General features: G+C 35.4%; 2 protein-coding genes across 3 annotated transcripts; one reads left to right on the top strand and one right to left on the bottom strand.

The window, feature by feature from the left end:
- Positions 1 to 9,288: 9,288 nt before the first annotated feature.
- Positions 9,289 to 12,162, top strand: LOC111918793 (uncharacterized). Its single transcript, XM_023914417.3, has 5 exons — positions 9,289 to 9,625; positions 10,176 to 10,330; positions 10,422 to 10,639; positions 10,727 to 11,807; positions 11,891 to 12,162. Exons 1-5 carry the CDS (start codon positions 9,417 to 9,419, stop codon positions 11,992 to 11,994), a joined length of 1,767 nt encoding a protein of 588 aa, XP_023770185.1. The 5' UTR covers positions 9,289 to 9,416; the 3' UTR covers positions 11,995 to 12,162.
- Positions 12,163 to 12,701: 539 nt separating this feature from the next.
- On the bottom strand, positions 12,702 to 18,707 carry LOC111918794 (long chain acyl-CoA synthetase 4). 2 transcript variants are annotated; one of them, XM_023914418.3, is made up of 18 exons: positions 18,360 to 18,705; positions 17,574 to 17,637; positions 17,394 to 17,483; positions 17,056 to 17,161; positions 16,848 to 16,924; positions 16,633 to 16,672; positions 16,469 to 16,563; positions 16,210 to 16,377; positions 15,980 to 16,090; positions 15,821 to 15,908; positions 15,684 to 15,750; positions 15,511 to 15,586; positions 15,305 to 15,422; positions 14,952 to 15,200; positions 13,994 to 14,133; positions 13,716 to 13,898; positions 13,475 to 13,594; positions 12,702 to 12,899 (listed from the first exon to the last, which is right to left on the bottom strand). In XM_023914418.3, the coding sequence occupies exons 1-18, from the start codon at positions 18,509 to 18,511 to the stop codon at positions 12,858 to 12,860; spliced, it is 1,986 nt and encodes a 661-aa protein (XP_023770186.1). In that variant the 5' UTR covers positions 18,512 to 18,705; the 3' UTR covers positions 12,702 to 12,857. The 2 variants fall into 2 exon arrangements, with proteins under 2 accessions (XP_023770186.1, XP_052620514.1); XM_052764554.1 differs by lacking the exon at positions 12,702 to 12,899 and having other exon boundaries at positions 13,377 to 13,594; positions 18,360 to 18,707.
- Positions 18,708 to 23,320: the final 4,613 nt, after the last annotated feature.

Here is a 23,320-nt window from a genome sequence, read left to right as displayed (position 1 = left end):
GGGCTGGACTAAAACGGGACCCATATCTTCTTGGATCAACTTCTTGTAATCTCCTATGGACATCTCTTCAATTGTTGTCATCTCGTTCCTTGGCTCGTTCTCGGGTTCGCTTGTGTGTTCTTCAAATTCCGGCTCGGTATCGTATTCGGACTCGGTTTGGACGGGTGTTTGATCCAAGTGCTCAAAATTGCTCTTGTGCCTCGCGGATGAACTTGACTCTCCTGTCTTCTTTCCCGACTTCCTTGAAAAAGTTGACTTCAATTTTTGTAAGGGCGTCTTTTTCTTGTGAATTGCAGACTCGGGATCTTCAAGTGGTGTCACCAAGGGTGTGTTTGAGCCTCTGGTCATGAACTCCTGCAACTTGCTAAACTAAAAACGTAAAACTGAACTAAAATAAGAAAAACTAACTAACAAATAAAAACTAACATTTTCAGAAACCACGTCGTGGCATGTATCTGGCCACGTCGTGGACTCTGTGATTTTTTTTTAATATTTATGCTAATCAACTAAGCTAAGCTAATAAACAAAAATAAATAACCAATTAACCTTTTTTTTTTGCAGATTTTATTCCACAAAAAGGGGTCGATTAATTTAATGCAACTAAATAAACTAATAAACGTGTCGTTCCCCGACAACAGCGCCAAAAACTTGATGTGCACAAAAGTACTCACTATTTATAACCTAACTAACTTAAACTAACTATGCACTTATAGGCAGTGTACCTAATCAGATTACAATATAGCTTGGGTAAGTCGGGTGTCGATCATAGGGAACGGTGTTACTAATTAATCTACTTACTATTAAATTAACCTACTTATTAGCAAGTTTAAAAGGGTTTTTTATCTGATTTTACAAGATCAGATGAACTTAAATCAAATTCAATAAGTAAAAACACACTCTTGTTTAGTTTGAATCTACTTCTTCCTTATGGCTAGCTAATGATTACGGATTATTAAGTTGGTTTTTAGTTGTATTAGTAATTTAGTTCTAACTTTACCAATAATTAACTAGTTCATGTCAAACCATGTATGTTCACACATAATTAAACACAGAACTAATTATGAATGTAAATATGCTATGTAAGATTTGTTATATAAACGCAATTATAGTCACAATACACGTTCTCTAGCACAGCTAAGCTTATTTATTCTAATTACTAACTAAGATTGGTCAATCCTAGCTCTAACAATTCAATGTTCACTATATCATTTGGTAAACAAGTTCACGCAGTTAATGGTCACTAAGCTACACAGAACATGCAATCAAGCAATTAGAAAAACAAACATAAGCATGCTAGGTACTACCAATCAAACACAAGCAATTTTTACCAACTATACTTAATCCATAAAAGTTGAGTTATTCATAAGTTGGAAGCTTCATCTAGCTAAACAAGAGTAGCTAGATTCAGCTGCTCATCATAGCAACTAATAAACCAACACAAATTGAAGTAATAGAAAACATGTTCTTAATTAACTAAAATATAGACCTTTACTCTTTTTGGTGTTGAAAACATTTTTCTAGAACCTTTCTTTCGCTCCAAATCGTCTTCTGGAACTCCTTCCTTCAGCCAAAAGTTCTCCCTCTCGTAATGATTAGGAACACTTAAATAGACTCCAAAATCCCGCGCCACGTCGTGGATATCCAGGCCACGTCGTGGGCTCCAAGTTATCCGTACCGGGCAATGATTCCTTCGAATCGTGATCTTTATCTTCTAGAATTTTCATGCCACGTCGTGGCTGACTTTGCCACGTCGTGGGTTTAGTAACTTTCGTGGATTTATTCATCTCTTGTCTTCCAAGTCTCCCATGTTCTACATATTGTCACTTTTGGTCCCTCTCTTCGAAAATCCTTTTAATTGACTAAAAATAACAATTTAAAGTCATAAGTACCATTATTCTAAACATATTATCAACTTATTAATAAAAATGTAGTTAAATATTGCCTAAAAATAGGTATAAATATGGCAATATCAAACCCTGAACTTGCACTCCTTAACTCGGGATGTTACATTTTTGTCTTCTCTACTCTAGTTTGGGTCCAATAAACACCCCTTTTGGGATGCTTCTAACCCTCAGAGAATATGGTTAAGTGTTCCAGGCGGCTGAAACACTAATGTAACACCCAAGATCAGAAAGGTCAAGAAAGGAAAGAAAACCCTAAGTCAAAGGGTCAACTCGTCGAGTCCAAGGAGGAACTCGACGAGTTGGAGCGGGTTTGGGACACAGATTAAGTGACCAACTCGCCGAGTCGGAAGCTAGACTCGACGAGTTGGTGTTGAAGAGGGAAAACCCTAATCCCAGAGGTTGTGCCCTATATAAAGAACATTATATTCCTCCCTCAGCCTCTTTACTCCCCAATTGAGTTCCAGAAGCCCTAGAAACGAGTGAGCCTTCATCATTTGAGAGAAAAAGAACTTTGGAAGAGGGAATCTTTGAAAGGAATTTGAAGATCAAGAGGCTTGCTTCGAAGGAGAGGTGTAGATCCGAGATCGACTTCAGTTGGAGCTTCATTTGAAGGTAATAAGTCGTTACCTTCACTCTTTTGCATCTAGATCTACCTTAATATGAGATTTGGGGCTTTTATGGCATGATTAAGAGCCAATTGGAGTTAGAAGTCCAGATCTGAAGTTCCTACTTCAGATCTAGGTGTGTCTTGGCCTAGAGAACCATAAAGTAGCAGTCTTTGGTGTGTTGGTGAACCATGGTTTCCATAAACCCTAGTTTTGAGTGTTTTGTGCCTAGCTCTCCTTAGCTACACGTAAAGTTTGCAACTTTACGTGAGGAATAGGCTTAGGAAGAGTGGATCTACAGTTTGGAACCCCAACATGGCTCGAAAAGCCACTGTATGGATTAAGAACTGAAGCGACTCGGCGAGTCCTTCGAGTGGACTCGGCGAGTAGTATGAAGATGGAGATGAACTTGACGAGTTGGATGAATAACTCAGCGAGTCTGTTGAAGATTGCCTTGGACTCGGCGAGCCTGTTCTTGGACTCGGCGAGTCAAGTCGTGAAACCCCCAAACTCTTCGAGTTAAGACTCGGACCAGTGAGTTGAGTGGGGACTCAGTGAGTTGGACAGGACAGGACTCGGAAATCGGTAGACTCGACGAGTCAGGGGCTGACTCGGCGAGTCGAGTCGTGAAAGGATTCTGAGTGTATGAACTCGGCGAGTCAGTAGGCAGACTTGGCGAGTAGGGTTGACCTGGAAGGTTGACCTTGACCAGGACTTTGACTTTGGCCAGAGTGGACTTAGTTGGCTTCCGGAGGGCAGTTAGACTAAGTGTTATATTGATATTGGTAGCTTAGGGAGCTAGTGGAGTAGTGGTTCAGAGTTATCAGACAGCAGCCAGAGGACTATCAACAAGTTCAACAGTGCAGGTGAGTCTCCTCGCTGTTTGTATGGGTCTACGGCCACAATGCCGGCCCATGTAGTTATGTAAGATAGGAAGACCTGGGGGTTAGCCCTAAGCATTATGCATGAAAGACCGGGAGGCGACTCCTGGCACATAGTATGTTATGTATGATAGGAAGACCCGGGGGTTAGCCCTAAGCATTATGCATGAAAGACTGGGAGGCGGCTCCTGGCACACAGTATGTTATGTATGATAGGAAGACCTGTGTAACGCCTGCAAATCCGGGCTAGTCAAATTAGAGGCAATAAGTGTCGAAAACGACTTTTTGATAGAAGCTTATAAATAATTTGAACCAATTTGTAGTATATGTCACTAGGTTTCCATACATATAAAGAACGCCGAAATCCGAGTTATAACGAAGAAGTTATGACCCATCGAAGTTTCGCAACGGAACCGGCTCGATACCGGGAGGCGTAAATAGTGAATTTACGATAGAGCGAGATTTAGCCTTGGCGCTCTAAATGAAAGTCGTAGAATATGTTAAACTAAGAACTTCGATAAAAATAACGCCCAAATCTGACTTCGTATGAAGAAGTTATGATTTTTCGAAGTTTCGGATTAGCAGTGTACAGCCCGAAATTCGAATATTAGATCGAGCGATTTTTAGCCGACACGACCTGAACAAGAATCGAAGATCTCGTTAAGAGTAGCATAACGAGAAAAAGATGGGCGAAAACGGACGTCGGATGAAGAAGTTATGAGGATTTAACGGACCAATCCTGTCCCGGCCTGTTAAAAATATAACTTTAAAAATAAAGTCAAAATTAGCCGACAAAGTCTAAACGAAAGTTGTAGAGTACGTCTCCATCTACGCGTGGATATAAAGAACGTCAAAAACGGAGTTTGTATGAACGAGTTACAAATTATAATAGCATATTTACGTATTAAAATAAAGTATAAATCATATATACGTACACATATATATACATATGTATATATCATTAGAAAGGTATCGACGATGCGGTAATTATAAGACTAATGTTGATTCCTTTCGACATTAGTTTAGTGCAAATATTATTAAATCTATTTAAAATAGTATTATAAAGGGGTGTTTAGTTGTTTATATAACTATAAGGCCATTAAGTAATTATGGAGGGTAGTTTTTGTAAATTCAATTACTATAAATAAGAGGCTTGCGCTCTCATATTTCTTGCACCATTCTCTTGATTCAAGAGTCTTTCTCTCCTTATCCCCCGAGCATTTCGGTCTCTCGTGATTCGACTTCCCTTTCTGTAGTTTTAGTATAGTAAGGTGAGCGCTGAAGCGCTGCACGAATCTTTCTTAGAAAGATTCAACGACGAAGTTCTGCCCCTACAGAGCCCGACTCCTAGCTAAAATCCCCTTGTAAGTAAGTTATGTTTATCCTATTTTAAATATAGTTTATATTTAAAATTAGTATTGTTATTATAAATTTATAATAAATATTTGAGCTATTATTATGACTTATATAAGTGTCGTTATAATATCTTTTTAACTACTCGCAGTACGAGGAATTTGGTTTAATGGACCGCATAGGGTTGTTGGATTTCAGAAGTGCTATATGCCAAAATGGTCCTGCCCTCCGATGTTTTATGTCTGGCCCCTGTCTGTACATAGTGGTTGGAAAGTATTGTTTAAACGCTTATATAATAATAATAAGACTAATAATTAGTCACGGTAAATATTAGAATAAAATCTAGTGGTAATAATACTAGGTTTCGTCGAAGGAAATTATTTTAAAATAAACGAAGCGCTGTCCGAGTACCGAGTCACCACCTTCTCAGGTGAGTGCATAGTCCCTTTCATCTTACACATAGATATGAAGTATTTTAATATAAATTACGTGTTGTGTGTGCATATTGTCTGAATACTTGCTGTCTATGATGGGTGAAAGATTTTTATACATGTTTTAAATGATTTAAACTATATATGTAGTTTATATCTACAAAATGTGTTGGGTAAAACCTGGGTAGATGAAATAGTTGTTTTGTGATAACACGATGGGAGACATCAATGTTGTCAGTGATCCAGTCATCTAGTGGAGTATAGATGATGACCATGGGCGATACTAGACGGTCCGGTGGAACGCTAGTAAGCTCGTAACCTGTAGGTGTTTTTGAACTAGGTGCTCATTAGGTATTTTGAACTGAGTGTGTTCACTACGTATCTTTGAACTGAGTGTGTTCACTACGCATCTTTGAACTGAGTGTGTTCACTATGTATTTTGAACTAAGTGTGTTCACTAGTTGCTTTTAAACTAAGTGTTTACCATATGTTTTGGACTATGTGTTCACCAGTTGTAATCTATAAGTTTTGGTAACGATAGACTTCGTGCCGATTCCTTAGGATAATCCTTAGGAATGAATGAACAAGAAATAGCTGATTCTTAGGGTAGATCCTTAAGAGTAAAGAAGATAATGGGGATGGGTAATTGGGTTTATTGCTTGATTGTTTAAACATAATAATTATATTATTGTGGGTTGAAAACCCTATGTACTCACCAGGTTTCCCAACCTGACCCACTCAGTTTATTTACATCACAGGTGTTGATATGAAGTCACATTACACTGAGAGATTAAAGACATGTAGATCACTAGTCTAAATAAATGTAAGTTCTGATTATGCTTATGTTTATGTATTGACAATGACATCCCAAATGTTTTAAAATGAATAAAATACGTTTCTTCGAAAATGTTTTAATAACGTATTTATCGTGTTTTTCTGGGAACAAATTCTGCAACATATTTATGAAAACAAGTACTCTGACTTTTATAAAGCATAAACAAAATCGGTATTTTCTGGCCGTGAAAATGGGGATGTCACAACCCGGGGGTTAGCCCTAGGCATTATGCATGAAAAACCGGGAGGCGGCTCCTGGCACACAGTATGTTATGTATGATAGGAAGACCCGGGGATTAGCCTTAGGCATTATGTAAGGAAGACCAGGAGGTGGCTTCTGGCATACTGTGCTATTGTGTATGAAAGACCAGGAGGTGGCTCCTGGCACACTATATGCGGAGTAGCCTAGTAGAGTAGTACGTTTAGTTGTCTTTGTGATACTTGCATGAAAGACCAGGGGGTGGCCCTTGGCACTTGTCTGTAAGACCCAGGGAGTGGCCCCAGGCTTGACCAGGAAGACCACGTGCGGCCCGTAGCATAACCGCAAGACTATGTTTGGCACATAGCACCTTGGAAAGACTATGTTTGGCACATAACACCTTACTTGATTATGGATATGTTGGTTATGTATGGCTCTTGGCTATGTATGGCATGTATGGATCAGATGGTTTGTATGGTATGTGGTATCTGGGGAACTCACTAAGCTTCGTGCTTACGGTTTGCAGTTTTGGTTTCAGGTATTTCCGGTAGCGGAGGGAAGAGCTCGGGGTGATCGCATGGCACACACCATAGATTAGACAACCTGAGAATGTTTTACTCTGATAATAGAAATATGTTTTGGAATCAATACTCTGATTATGCTATGGATTGCTAGCTAAATGTGTTTTAAGTAATGTTTTATAAAAATGGAATTTTTAGTCTTGAAAATTGGGACGTTACAACTAAGGATCAATCCAACACCCTTTTTCCATTATTTTGCATCATCCATGGCTTGTTCACGAGTGTGACATGCAAGGACAGAAGAAACACACAAAGGAGAACCACTTACCTACTAGAAATTTCATGGTGTTGCAAGGGGTGAGATAGGAAGGGGAGCAAATCCAAGAACACCACAAAAGGCAAGAAGTATTCACTTCAACTCCAACTACTCCAAAGATGGCATGCACACACGACTCTCTCTCTCTCTCTCTCTCACTCACTCTAGGGTTTGTTGGCTGCAAATGGGATGATATTCCCGAGTTTTAGGGTCAACAATGATTAAATACTCCACAAGTAAGAGTATAGGACCCCAAAGTATGCCAAATGACCCCTTGACCCTTATACACAATCAAGTTCCATCTTCTTACACTTTGGCCCCTCAAACTTGACTCTGACATGATGAAATATATAAAATGATAATCTTAACAAACGAATGTAATGAAAACTAACCTCGACGACGGAGTGGAAAATTCAATTCGTTACTGACCGGACTGGAAAAATCCTGGAACCATGGTATTTGGTCCGGTTCTAAAATCTATATTTACAACTAAATCGGTTTCCGATTTTTGGTTATCAGTCCTGGTCCGAAACCAAACACATCCCTAAAGAGCACACTTCTTGTAGAACCGAAATCGGGTATTCGGTTAAGTTTTCGATTCTATATTTGCCACTACATCGCTTTCTCATCCTCGGTCTAGATCTCTAAGATTGAATCCATAACCTTTATAGTAGAAACACCTTGTTTAGAGTGTTTAGAGGGTTGTTGTTAGTCAAGTGGGCTAACACTTGTTGTTATCGGATATATGATGACCCCAAATAGACAAAACTGCAAATTTGGTCCCTGTGGTATTCAAAAACCTTTGGATAGGGTCCAAAAGGTTTCCAACTTGCATGGAAAGTCCAAAATCAAGGTTTTTCTGGGTTTTTGGTCCCTGATACACTTGAAAAGTCGATTTTGCCCTTTTCATTTCTTTTTTTATATTTTCTTTATTTATTTTGGTATTTAAATAATTAAGAATAAAAAATAAAAAATAAAATCTCACCCAACCTCTCTCCCCCCCTCTCTCTCTCTCTCTCGTCTGCAACCAATAACACTTACATTTATTGCTTTGTTCTTCATCATTCAAGAACACCGTTGTATCTTCCTCGCTCACATCCTCTCTCGACTCCGGCTCCGGTGAGGATTTTCTTTGTAATTGGTTGCATGAAACCTTCCTCTCTTCCGATCCACACGTTCGCCTTGTCGTCCTCACATTCATTTACTTCGCGCCAGGAAACAAAGATTAAGCAGAAAAACCATAACTATTTCACCATTGCTGCAAACCCTAACTCTGAAAATCCTGAGATAACCTCCATGGCAGGCGGTGCTGCGAAGCCTATATCTCAACAAAACCTTAAAAACGAAATGAAAATTAAAGGCAAGATATTGATTTCTCAACAAAACTTTGTCTCCGTCTTCCTCCATCTCAATTCAGGAACATGAATTGCCAAATATACAACACTATCATCTTCTTGAAATATCCAACCTATTTTTTTAATCGATTTTTGATCTGGAAGCCTTGAACTTCTGGAATCGAGTTTTGAACCAATTTCTATTCGTCGGGGCTCTATGGGGGAAGACAAAATCTAAAGTTGAGTTACAGAGTAAAATCGGAGGTCCAAGAACACGTAGATCCAAAATCGGAGGTCCAAAAAATGGGATTTTTAGAAGAAATCAAGAAATTTGTGTGTATATATATGTTCTTGTTAGTTTCAGCATTAGACTCCAAGAAATTTTTTGTTGATGTGTTTTTTATGTTTTGCCCCCTTCTTCTTCCATCTCGATTATTGTTGCTAAGCTTGTTTGAAATTGTTCTTGAGACGACACAGAACGACAAACACATACATATCTTTGATTTGTTTTTTGATTTTAGATTGTTGTTGTTGGGTTTGTTTGAAATGGTTATTTAAGGAAAACTGTTTTGAATATAGAAGAAATATAAGAGAGAGAGAGAGAGAGAGAGAGAGAGAGAGAGAGAGAGAGAGAGAGAGAGAGAGAGAGAGATTATTTTTATTTTTAATTATTTAAATACCAAAATAAATAAAAAAAATAGAAAAAAGAAATGAAAAGGGCAAAATTGACTTTTCAAGTGTATCATGGACCAAAAATCCAGAAAAACTTTAATTTTGGACTTTTTATGCAAGTTAGAAACTTTTTGGACCCTATCCAAATTTTTTTTGAATACTCACCACCCAAATTTGCAATTTGCAGTTTTGTCCCCTAAATATAAGGACTAATTCGTAATTCCATTTCGTACCGAGCAAGGATAAAATAGTCGGTCTTCTTCCCCAATCTGGTTTTTGATCCAATCGTCCTAAAGTCCTTACAAACAGACAGATACGTAATCGGAAGCCTGTCCGACATCAAAAGAAAAATTCAATTTAGTGAAAATGGCGGATCATAGTTTGGTTATAGAAGCAGGAGGAGAACTGGAGAGTCCTCTTGTTCGTCGGTGCATCGAAGCGGCAACACAAAGCGCAGACGCCGTAGAAATGTGGCGGAGACAGCGTCGGACGCTCGAACGCTTGCCATCTCAACTCGCTGAAGCTTTACTCCACCGGCTTCTCAGCCGCCGCCTCCTATATCCATCTCTTCTCGAGTAAGCTTCTCGATCACTATGTAGCATTCTGCCCTCTAAATTTCGTATTATATGTCTTTGTAACAAATAGATGCCATTAGTATTCGATATTAAGTGAAGTCTAAGTAGGAATATAGTTATGCTGAAATCGTTATTTGATTTGAAGATATATGCGTATTTAGAGTCTTAGATCCACAATAGACTAATGTTCCGTATAGTTTTAGTATGATCTCTATTGAAAATATTGTTGGAAGCAACCTCTATCACATTGTATCTTTCGTAATACTGAAACGCCTGCACTTATTTACTCTTGTAAGTTGTTGAACATGGTAAGTCACGATGCATAAAACCGATCTTTCTCCAGTGAGTGTAGCAAGATTATGCACTAATTACAGGAGATACTGCTTGATTTTGAGAGTGAAGGAGAGAATCAATGATGGCAAGTGCTAACAAGTCCTTCACTACTTGTTCTCTGTATTATCTTTTGGTGCACGTCAGTCTCAAGTTTATGTTACTCGGAAGTCCAAACTCAAACCTATTGAACTTATTGATTTATGCCTTTCATGTGTAGAGTATTCAAATACAATGTAGAGAAGGTTGATCTGAGAGGTGAAAGCTCTGTTGATGCAGAATGGATGGCATATCTTGGTGCCTTTCACTTCTTGTACTCTTTAAATGTTTCCGAATGTCATAGAATCAACAGTTCTGCACTTTGGTCTCTCTCAGGTATATGCAATATACATTCTTTCTTTTGCTAATATTTTGCAAATATGTTGTTTCATTAATACACTCTTTCATGTTTTGTATCTTGCTTCAGGTATGAATCATTTAAAGGAGATGGATCTTTCTAGATGCTCTAAAGTCAATGATGCTGGCATTAAACATCTTCTCTCTATTCGAACCATTGAAACGTTATGCATATCAGAAACAAGTGTAACCACAAATGGTGTCACACTTCTCTCATCACTCAAAAAAATATCCAAGTTGGAATTGGGAGGCTTGTTTATTACCGACACTGCCCTTGTATCTCTTCGGGTATTCATTTCCTTTCTTCACTAAAAAAATTAACCAAATTGAAAGTTACCCTTTTAAGGTTTTGACAAATTATCATGATCTTTTTAGGTTTTGACAAATTTACAACACCTTGATATATGGGGAAGTGATGTAACAAACGAAGGCGCATCTATTCTTGTCAAATTCCCAAATCTAAACTTTCTAAATCTCGCGTGGACAAAAGTGACAGTATTGCCAAATTTGCCCTCCATTACATGCCTAAACATGAGCAATTGTACTATACATTCCATCTTTAAAGGGGGATTCAATGACAATGACAATAAGGCGACATTAAAAAAGTTAATTCTTTCTGGAACTTCATTTAAAGATGTTACAAAAGCCTTTTCATATTTCGATCCCATCTGTCTATCTTTTTTAGACTTATCAAACTCCTCTCTTCGCGACCTATCTTTTTTGCTATCCATGAAAGCCCTAGAAAACTTAGATCTGAGTGGGAACTTAATCGGGGATGATTCGGTTGAATTTATTGCATCTGTAGGGGCAAATTTGGAAACTTTGAATCTTAGCAATACGAGAGTGACATCAGCGGGAGTTGGTATCCTAGCTGGACATGTTCCGAAACTTGAGACTATATCATTGTCCTCCACACCAATTGATGATCTTGCTATCTCATACATTGCCATGATACCTTCACTAAAAGCTATCGACGTAAAGGCTACGTATGTGACAGGTGTCGACTCCTCATTGGAAGTTCTTGGAAACCTCAAGAATTTGGAAAAATTAAATCTTGAAGAAACCCCACTCAAGGATGAAGGAGTGGGCCCGATTTCAAACTTTAAAAAACTTAGCCATTTGTCTCTTAGAAGCAGTTTCTTGACAGATGTCTCGTTGCAGTATTTGACATCTGTCACAAAGTTAAAAACTCTGAGCATTCGAGATGCGATTTTAACAAGCGCAGGAATTGACTGTTTTAACCCTCCACCATTTCTAAAATCACTGGATTTGACGGGATGTTGGCTGCTGACCAAAGATGTTATATTTTCATTTGTTGAGAGGCATCCTGGGATCAAAATAAGGCATGAACTTGTTTGTGATTTTGAAGAAGCGAAACATACTTCACCTTTGCAAACAAGTGTGAGGAGAAGATTTTCATCATCACCACTTAAATATGAAATGTCTGCCATTATAGGTATGATTTTTAAGTAGATATAGTAGACTTGGAAACTGTTGATTTTTATTTGTAATTTTCTTTAAATATGAAATGTATGACAGATGAGAGGTTGAAATATAGCAGAGCAGAATTACTATCGATGCAGTTTGCGTCCATGGCGATTGTTCCTCCCAGTGATTCAGGTATGTCAATGTCACCCGAGTAGAAAAACATTATTGTATTTGTTGAAAAAAAGAAAATCCTTTTTAACAAGTTTGTACGAATGATAAGCTTTTATTGTGAAAAAATTAAACAAGTGCGAAGTATTATGTTACTATGAGCAGGCTTGTTTGTTGTTTTTCATAAAGACATTGAGGTATTGTTCTTTTAATTTGTTGATCGTTATTATTGATTGGTTGATGATTGTGTTTCATATCTGACCATATATTATTTACCCAAGTTCAAAATTTTCTTAAAGGAGTTGGTGATGTACTATATATATATATATATATATATATATATATATATATATATATATATATATATATATATATATATATATATATATATATATATATATATATATAGGCCTAAATGAATGATTTCTGTATGCTATTTAATCCTTTTGTTAGCTACTATTTATATATGGAATGTAAAATAAATTGCATTGCATATTTATGTTTTATAATACTAATTTGAGGCATCTTTAAGAGAATTGAGTTGTATTTTTATTCTTTGTAAAATAGAATTTTTAAAAGATATTTTAAAATTTGATTTAAATATCAACCGGAAATTGCCAAATCAAATCAGACCCTTTTTTGAATTAAGGGATCTGGGTTAACATCGGTTAGGACGGACCTTCAAGCAAGGGATTACTAATTATTAAGATTCTGAGTAAAATAAAGATGGAATAATTAATTAACATGTTTAATTAGATATAAATTAATAAAATAAACAAAGATCCATGAAATTGTTTTCATAAACATTATGTCAAAAGAATAGCAAAGTACAAAGAAAGGGACATGTTATTTAAATAATAGGAAGGAAACCCTTTAACTTTAAGGAAAAAGGAAAAGCCCAAACATCACTTCACTTGTTATTAAGGCTCTTGTACATATCATCAACGGTACTCTGCCAACAAAGATCAGTCATATAATTAAATAACATTTTGTACCTTATACAATAAAATCATCTCTTATGTAATTTACTTGAACTGTCAATGTAGGCTACTTTATATTTTAACCGCAGTAGCAACATATTACCCATAATAGCAACATACTTTCATTTTTTTTACTGATAATACAGTTGTAAGTAAGCATGTCAAAAGTTTGAGGTTAGATATTGCCATTATTGAGGAACATGTAAGTAAGTTGTTATTTATAATATAAAGTATATTATTGCCTAAATGGATAGAATTGTTTGACATGTTATTTTACAGTCAATTTTTCTTCCAAAATCATTGCTTTTGAGAATAAACATACCTATACAATTAGTTAAAGTTATATCATGCTATAAGATGAAGAGTAACCTATATCATATTATTCTATAATTAGCTGAACGACATCAACAAATAATATATAAAACATGTGTAGCTGTATGGTGGTGATTTGTACACAACAATTTATGCTTTAGATGATTATACTATACAACTTTATGAAGCATAATTTGTTGTATGTGGCTAAAAAGTGTTGTATACGATTACATACCTGATAATATTTAAGTAACTGGGGACGTTTCTTCTTGAAAGTTGGGGTCAAAAGGTCACGATCCATGTCAAAAGGTACAGGCTCAAGGTGTACAGCCTTAATAAATTCAAACCCTTTTAACTGCAAAATTTAATAAAAATAGTAGGGTTTTTTTTTTTTTTTTAAAAAAAAAAAAATAATAATAATAATTAATATATAAATAATGAAGCTTAAAATAAATAGAGTAGAGGACAAGACAAACCTTTTTCTCTTTTCCAATTCTATTAAGCTCTCCGAGTATATAATCTTTAGCCTTGGGATTTCCACATAAAGAAGTAAAATCCTCTGATAAATTATTTCCAGACGCCCAGTTTTCAACAGCATGTTTATTTGGGATTACAACAGCAACAAGATACGACTCGAAGCTATTCCCATACACCCATATCTGATTTTTTATTATTAGAAACGAAAACGTGAATATAAATTTGCAATTAAATCATATGATAAAGATATAGTATAGCAAAAAAAAAAAAAAAATACTTCATCAACAGCAGGAACAAGTCCATAAATGTTCTCCAAGTTTTCAACAGCCACATACTCTCCTTGTGACAGCTTAAAAATGTTTTTCTTGCGGTCGATTACTTTCATGCTTCCATCTGGTTGCCACTCACCTATATCACCTAAAACATGCATGCTCAAATCAAGTCACATGTTTTTTTTAGAGTTAATTAATCACACAATTGACAATAAATAGGAAGTTAAATATCAAAAATTGACCATATTTTCAACATTTATCACTAGATGACCATCTATTTTGCATAAAGAGAGGTTTTCTAATTAGGTAAATTACTTTTTTCTAACATCATATTTTGCGATTTTTTTTTTCTCGTAGAAATGACCAGTTTTTCACAAAAAATAATATTCTTTTGTGAAAAAAATGTCATTTCACGGAAAATGGTCGTTAATTCACAAAATTACCTTTTCTGACATCAATTTCATGAAAAATGACATAACTTTTTGCAGAAAGCAGATCATTTCATGGAGAAAAAAAACCCCAATAAATTAGGTAAAATCAGGATACATTTGAAATGTAAGCAAAAATAATTACATTAAAATCTGTTAAGGTGCTTGGCTTCTTAAGCTTAAGACCAATAATTTTCACATTAAATTTAGCCAAACACCTTAACCAGTTTTATGTATATTTTCAAGAAATATTTATGTTAGCCAATTTCAAGATTTTTTTTTTAATTTCATGAAAATAACATTTTTCGTGAAAAAAGACTGAAAATCCAAATTTTGGTCATTTTCGCAAAAGAAAAATACAAATTCACAAAATATGATGGTGGAGTGGAGACTGGAGACCACTTAAAAAACAATTCTGCTATGTTTTTTTATAAAACAAATAGTTCTTTTGTGATAAATATTTAAGATAAGGTCATGTTTTATGATTAACTTTATTTTTGATTGGTCTCTAATCAAAGTAATATTAAATCTATACCTGTATGAAACCAGCCATCAATCAAGACCTCTTTTGTGAGGTCTTGACGTTTATGGTACCCCAAAAACAGAGTGTCTCCCCTTATGCATATCTCTCCACGTGGCGGCGTACTTGAAACAGCATCATAATTCATTTCAGGAACAGATTCCAAACGGGCATCCAGGTTTGGTACTGGCGGGCCCACCGTTCCCACCATGCTCATCTGATTTGGCAGCGACACAAATGATCCAGCACATGTTTCCGTCAATCCTACGTGGCACCATTTCAACAATTATCATTAATTACATGGATTGGATTATACTTAATCATATATTCATATAAACATAATAAACCAAAAATCTATTTGTTTCTACCATATCCTTGTAGGACGTGGCAGCATGCAACAACTTTGAGAAAGCTTTCGACATGTGGCGCGAGTGGAGCAGCGCCAGATAGGATGATGCGGACCCTGCCACCTAGACTTTGCTTGACCTGTAGAAAATGAAATGAAGGAGATAATGAGAGTGGACCTCACCATACGTTTGCATTGTATGTTAAGGAGTTTGATGTCTCGTGTGACCTTAGTGAAAACAAGTTTGTCACTCAATATTGATGCCTCTTCATGTTTACTTCCGCCCTTCATGTTATGCAACTTACTGCATATCATCCATCATTAATCGATGCAGATAATGAAGATATTTATAACTTTTTTTGCAAAAAAAATAAAGAATTGTTTGTTGTTGGAAGACTCACTAAGAGTAGGCGAGATTAAACAGTTTATATTTGAAGTAACTCCCTGAAGAAACCTTATGCTGCAAACCTAATATTATAAAAGAAATCAGTTAATGTCAAATTCAGTTCCCAAAAATGAAGGCAAAAATTGAAAATACCTGAATAAATTCTCTCCAAGACTCGAGGAACAGCACAGAAAATAGTAGGTTTTAGCTCCCCAATGTCTTCAATCAGTAATTTAACATCCTGGATATATATATATATTTATAACTTGATGAATCTATTCTATTGAGATATAAAAAGATCATTTTATTTACCCCTCTCCAAAATCCTATTGAAGCTCCATGATATATAAAACATTCTTCAATCACCCGATCAAATATATGCGCTAGAGGTAGAAATGAGAGATACACATCACTTGAAGTCAACTGTAACAATTCCCAAAGTCAAAATTTCAAAATCTTATATTTTTTATTATTATTATTATCCTAAACAGGTGTTGAATCCACTCACTGAAAGGGTATAGAGTAATATATATAGAACTCACTGCTTCATTACAAGACTCTAGCAAACGCCGGACGCCAGCTGTCAGTGTGACTATGTTCTTATTGGAAATCAGAACACCCTTAGGATCACCAGTTGTTCCACTCGTGTACATGATTGTACAAATGTCATCTTTGTCCTTCACTGACAGATCAAACTTTTTGTTTTCACCCTTCAACCCAATAAGACATACACACAATAATAATAATCAGAAACAGTCTCATATAAACAGAGGAAAAAACAAAAAAAACAAAAAAACTTACCAGAGACAAAAACTCATCCCATGAATGTATTGCCAAACCAAATTTACTGAATTGTTCCCTTTGTTCAGGAGTAAATTGTCCAAAGCTCACAATTGCTACAGGAAGTAGAGAAATATTAGTATATCTTACGAATGTTCCAAAAATAGACACTATAAGTAACTTACTTTTCAGATGTTCTCCAGCTTTCGGAAATGTTTTTAACAACTGTGAACCAACAAACAGATCTTATTGATAGCTTGATAAATCTTTTGAGATATATAGATTTTGTTTTCTATGGAGTATAACAACTAAATTTCTATAAAACAACGCCCGAAAGAGTTGCTAATAGATGACCTCCTATGTAAATGTATTGAGAGTCTTAATGAATGCAAATAATTACCTCGTTAATCTTTTTTTCTTCTACAAAAGCAATTGTAACCTCAGCATGACATATGATAAATTCAATTGCACCAGCACCTACATAAAACAGATCATTTAAAATCTACATTACCTCAATCCTATAATACATATGTATATGAAATAAAAGTAAAAAAGAAAGGGTTTGATTGGAATTAAAAATATATAAGAAGAACCATTGAAGTAGTTACCTAATGTATCATATAATGGTACACAGTACAAGCCATGAGCATTACATGCCTCCATGCTGATTATCCATTCTGTGCAATTGGCACCATAAATACCACACTTTCCTCCCTAACATCACCAATTAATGTTTGTAATTGTAAGCAAGCATGAACATCTCATCTAAGTAAATGGAATGAATTACAGATCCCAGAATGTGTTATAGAAAAGCATATATATATATATATATATATATATATATATATATATATATATATATATATATATATATATATATATATATATATATATATATATATATATATATATATATATATATAATAGGAAGGTGAAGGTCACCTACTGGCTCAACTCCACAAGCACGTATAGCATTCCCAAGCTGTATGACTTTGTCATATACTTGTTTGTAAGTCAACCACACATACTTCCCATGCTGCCAATTGAAACACAGAAACATAAAAATTAAAATCCCACACTCTGACAGATAGAGAACAGTATCATGATTACAGTTGAAGTATTATACCTTTCCATTGACAAACTCACGGGTCCCAAGCATTTTGTTATCCGGATATTTCTCGACAGCAAGGCTGCAACATGTCCAAACAAACATTTTAAAAGATCCCAAAAGAAAGGGCATACAACTCTCATTATATATGTAGTATGTACAAAGGTGTTTCTAGTTTATATGGTTGGCATATATACTATACGTACAGAGTGTAGAAAAGGACTCGAACAAGCTATCTAGAATTCCAGTATTAATGCATGTTCACAACTTTCCTTGTTTCAATCAATCGGTTTGAAAGTGTATCAAGTCAAAACCATAATTTAGTTATGCCAAGTCCAACTAAATGCATATTAGAGCACTAATGTTGGAGAAAAAAAGTTTTTGATACAAGAGCTCCAAATCCAATTTCAAATCACGAATGCCATATGATGTTCCAAGTTCTTTACAAAATCAAACGATTTGTTGGCGTTTCATATCATCTCATCTAGCTTTTCGATTCTCATAAACCGTACTTGCCAAATGCAATGCAAACATTAGGTTAGGAAGAATGAGGTTGTGAAAAAGATGCTTAGAACCATTGCCTATTTGCATTTGTGTCTACGGTTTGTCCAAAATTACTCATCTCCGGAATGAAATCTAGGTAATGTGCTTCGAAATTTTATTACTATGAAGCAAGTATATGATATCAATCGCAACGAACGACATGCACGATCACATTGATCCGTCTACGTTAATTGAAACGACAAGCAGTTTTATCAAATACATAATTCAACGAAAAAAGTGCAAATCTAAACAAACGCTTACCGGAAAATATCCCAACATGAATTCAAACCATCAATCGGAGGCGGAAAACCGTCTTTAGCGAACACACTACGGTAAACAGGTCCCATAGACGGCTTTCCATCTTTCGCTTCTTTCGCCGGCTCAACCTCTACTATAAATTTCTCCGGCTCCATTCTCTAATCGCGCTTCTGCACGTATGTGTACGCACAATTGAATATATAACAGCGACTTATTGGTGATCGATCGGCGGCGGCGGAGATAGTTAATGCAAGTAGGCTGTAGGTGGCGACGGGGGAAGGAGGATGACGGAGAGAGATTTTCTGATCATAACAAATTTCTCTCAGATAATTCTGATCGTAACAAACTTGTGACACTTGTCAAAATCCATGAAACTTTCCATTAATTAGTAATTACTAATTAGTTAATTCATAGAAAACTGGTGACATGTTAACTAATATCCACGAATCACATTTCTTAACGAATGTTTTAATCACATTCCTAATTTCCTATACGAGTATATGGTGTATTATCAAAAGTTGTTTTTAATTCTTTGGTGATACAATTTATTTTACTCTAGTTTTTGTAATTGCATATCACAACCTTCCTAATTAAACCTAACAATTTACTTTTCTATAAGAAATATCGTAAAAACTTGCACAATTTTTTGTATACGTATGCTTAATGCACGGTCTAAAATGCACGTTGTATTAGTATTTATGAATAGATGAGACAACAAAGTAGGGTTTGTTGTGGAGGGGACATCAAATAGGATGGGGTTATGGTAGATGATAATAAGGCCTGGCTCACAGTGATTCTGGAAAAAGAAAGTCAAGATTGGAGTGGTTTAGGACTGTTTGGTCTTGGTCTAATTTAGACCCATGGTATCGGGTCGGTCTCTGATATCATGTATGTACTGGATGGTCTTATTGCAGTCTCAAGTTGGTCCATAGACGGGTCGTTTCGGTCTTGAACCGATCTACAAAACCTAGTTAGAGTTGGTCAAAGGTGGTTTCAATCCACATACGGATCTGGATCTGGATCCGGATCCGGATCCAACTCAACGGTCATTTTTTGAATGTAACCACAATAAAAAGGTCTTAGGTACGTGTAAAGCGGTCTCTACAACTATAAAGACCATCTTTCCTACTATCTCCAAGATGAAAATACCCTCGTTGATTGGACTTTTTTTCACGACTTGAGTTTTTGGAGTTTACGGATAAATGTTCCTCAGCTAAAGGTTGAGGGTTCATGTCTTCATTGTGGACGAAATGTATGGATTTAAGAGTAAAGTAGTGTGTGCGTGTAAGCTGCTCTAAAAAAATTATCAAGCAACAACGATGTTATCACAAACTTATTTTCCAACATCTAACGTAGTCTTATTTAATATTTGTGAAATATTTAAAACATTGACGGGTTTAGATACGTTAGATTTTTTTAGAATGACGATACACTCTCTAATATTCTCTTAAACTACACCACTGTCTTTGATAATAACAATTACATGACTTGAATTGTTAGATGCACAATTAGAGGCTATTATTAATGAAATGACAACACTTATAAAATCTATTGACAATTTTTCGTAAAATTTTCATGATTCATTCGACAATAAATCTTTTTTTGTAAATTTTAAAGGTGTAACTAAGAGTATAACTATTATCGGTCAACTTATGGTTCAAAATGAAATTGAAATAAATAGAAATATAAAATTTTTTGAACATAATATTAAACAGTTTTATAATATGTATGTTAATAAATACTCGACTTGAAACACAAGTTATGAATCACGAGCACCTGTCTCGAAGCTATCGACTTATCAAAATAGTTATTCTTCAAGATCACTTGGTCCGGTTCGAGCCGATTCTAGTACCAGACACATTTTTAGATAACACATTTCCTAGTAAAATCGAACCGAAAGTGGTTGGAACCAGTTAATGATATTCGGTCTGGTTTTTGGCTCCTTATTAACTCCTTAAATGGTTTTCGATTCTTCTGGTTCAAGCCAGTTCCAAACCGCTTTACATCCCTACACTATGCTTATTATTTACGTAATTAATCAAATTTGGATACTTAAATGGTAGTAACAAAATATTTTGGTAAATATAAAGTCATTGTGCGATGTCTAGGGATGTATTGATAACATTAGTGTAAACATAGTTACAGAAAAAAACATGGCTGCGTAGTCTTCTCACTGAGCTTCTACTCACGAAAACCACTCTTTTGTTTTGTGATACCATTAGTGCAATTTACCCATCGACCAATCTGGTCCAACATCAACGAAACAAACACATCAAAATCGACGTTCATTTTGTACGGTACCAAGTTTTTTTTTTTTTTTTTTTTTTCCGAACCGTGTACCGTACCAACTATAGTTGATATAAGATTTTAGCTACAAGTACCGTACCAAGTGTACTTGGTACCAATTAATTTGGCTACCAACAAATTTCGTTGGTATATATTGGTATTTGGTATATACCAAAATTTTTAACTAATATATAGTATACATGAATATAAGTTGAATTTGTGGACATTTGGCCGTTGCTTCACTCGCTTTTAGTAGTATTTTTTTTGGAAACCACTAAAAGGATTAAAAAAGGTCCACCCCTACCAAGTTGCTAGAGGAAACAAATGGTAACAGTACAAGTACAATGAATGAGAAGTTAGTATTCCTTTTTAAGTTTTAGTGTATTTATCACCGATCTCGTGCATATCAAACAATAAGCATCAAGAAATTTGCTGGTCAATGTGTTAGTTTAGTAATTCTAAGATTTGTTAGTTGTTATTCTAATTAAAACATGAAGATATGAGAACTCATATTTCTTTGTATTTATGAATTTATATATATATATATATATATATATATATATATATATATATATATATATATATATATATATATATATATATATATATATATATATATATATATATATATATATATATATATATTGGTTGGTACGGTACAACCGTGGTATTCAAAATTTCATATCGTTACCGTACCAAGACTACTTAATTGGCATGGTATTAACGACTAAGCATATTGGCTACCAAACAACTTGACTACCGATTTAATTGGTTCGGTTGGTAACATGTTGGATGGTTTTCTGTGATACATATTTGTCAGCCCTAGGATCGTACGATCTTACGATCATAACCATAATTTTACATAATTCTAAACCAGCACTACAAAAAAAATAGCCATTTAATGGCATACAAAAAGTGCCACAAAAAATCTAAAAGTGCTATTAAAGACCCATGTAGGAATGAGCGGCACACAAAAAAAGTGCCACTAAAATCGATACCACTAAAAACTTTTAGTGACACTTTTTGGTTTGCCACTACAAACATTTAAGGTTTTAGTGACACTTTTTTCTGCCACAATATATAAAAAGGCTTTTATAGCACAAGTTTTGTGTCTCTCAAAACTATTGTTATTTAAAAGTCTATACTAATTTTAATCGCACATAGTTTTTACTACGAAAAAACTTTTTACCAACTTAAATGCCACTATAGACATTTATCACATTAGCTTTGATTAATTAAAATCATTATTTATTTACAATATAAAAGATAAACAAAACAATAAAATGTAGAAATCATAATACCATCATTTCAATTAAAATTTAAATCGTCTTCCAAAAACATTCCCAAAGTTTGGAAACAAATGGCTACAAATGTCAATTTAAGTCTAAAAATCTAAGATAAAACACACAAAATCATTACGCTCTTGAACCTCTCTCAAAATCTTCATGCGGGTAACGTGATCCTCATGTGAACTCTTTCTTAGCAATGATACTAGCGGTTACCTGTTAAAAAAAACACCTTTCAATATGCGTACAATGAAAACATGATTCAAAATGCAAGTAAAAGTATTGTCCACTACATATGTGAAAAGTTGAAACAATAAAGGTTTTACCATTATTATCCTGACTTCTTGCTGGTGACATCTGGTTAACTGATACAGACTTGTTAGAGACTGAAGAAATAACAGGGACCTAAAACATATTAATGAAAACAAATATGATTAATTTTTTTTTTTTTGAGTATATTTAATACTTTTCATTTTCAACTACAGCAACAAGTTCAATTGTCATCGTACAATGAGTGAGATGGCAAACGAGCAACAAGCTGTGCCGCTAAGCCTTTTTGAATGGTAAAGCTAATTATTTTAAAGACTACATCCGAAGATCTAGGGATATAACATTACTATGCATGACTCGTTGTACTCTTTTAAGAAGCTCTACCGCATCTGGTGCGAGGAAACCAAACGTATCAAATGCAAATGGTATGAACACGTGTTGATTTTCCATGCACGATCTCTCATGTTTGGTGACTTTGTTTGTGGCTACTTTTAAAGCAGCATGTCCCGCTGTGAAACCCTCAGCCCTCAGGCCCACGAGAGGGGATACCCCTGTAAGATCGACACATGCGTGTTTCCTTCCGACCCATCCAAAAATCAAAATGTCAGCCGGTCTGAGGGTTGACCTTCCTTCTGTCGGATCAGTCAAGAAATTAACAGGTGCCTGTTTCTTAGCAGAAACCCCGGCACGCTTAAATATGTCAAACAAAACATCCCTAACCATATCGTGCCTGTATTTGAACCCCGGGAGTTCTTTACAGTGAACTGTATGCTCTCCAAAAGAGTCCAAACATGCCTTGCGACACACATGACATATCTCGTCAGCTGGGAAAATGGGAATCATGAGTCGATATTTGAGAATAGTACGATACTCCACGGGAGACATGTGTTGGCCAAGCCCATCTATAGGGATAGCCAGAAGAAAATCTTGAGCATGTGGAGCACGTAAGCACTGGAAAACCGCTTTCTACTGAGCCATCATGTCGAAATGCATTTCCATATCTTGGACAATTTTACAAAAAAGGGCACTCGCCAGTGTATTCTGGGATTTAGGGGGGTGGTATCTTTAGTAGTAAAATTGTTAAGGTCAAAATCTGGAAGCTTGTTGTGAAGGGATGCCAAG

Source organism: Lactuca sativa, chromosome 6 (assembly GCF_002870075.4).
Source record: "Lactuca sativa cultivar Salinas chromosome 6, Lsat_Salinas_v11, whole genome shotgun sequence".
Taxonomy (NCBI): Eukaryota; Viridiplantae; Streptophyta; class Magnoliopsida; order Asterales; family Asteraceae; genus Lactuca; species Lactuca sativa.
The sequence above is the reverse complement of the archived record's forward strand: the minus strand, read 5'-3'. Positions and strand labels throughout refer to the sequence as shown.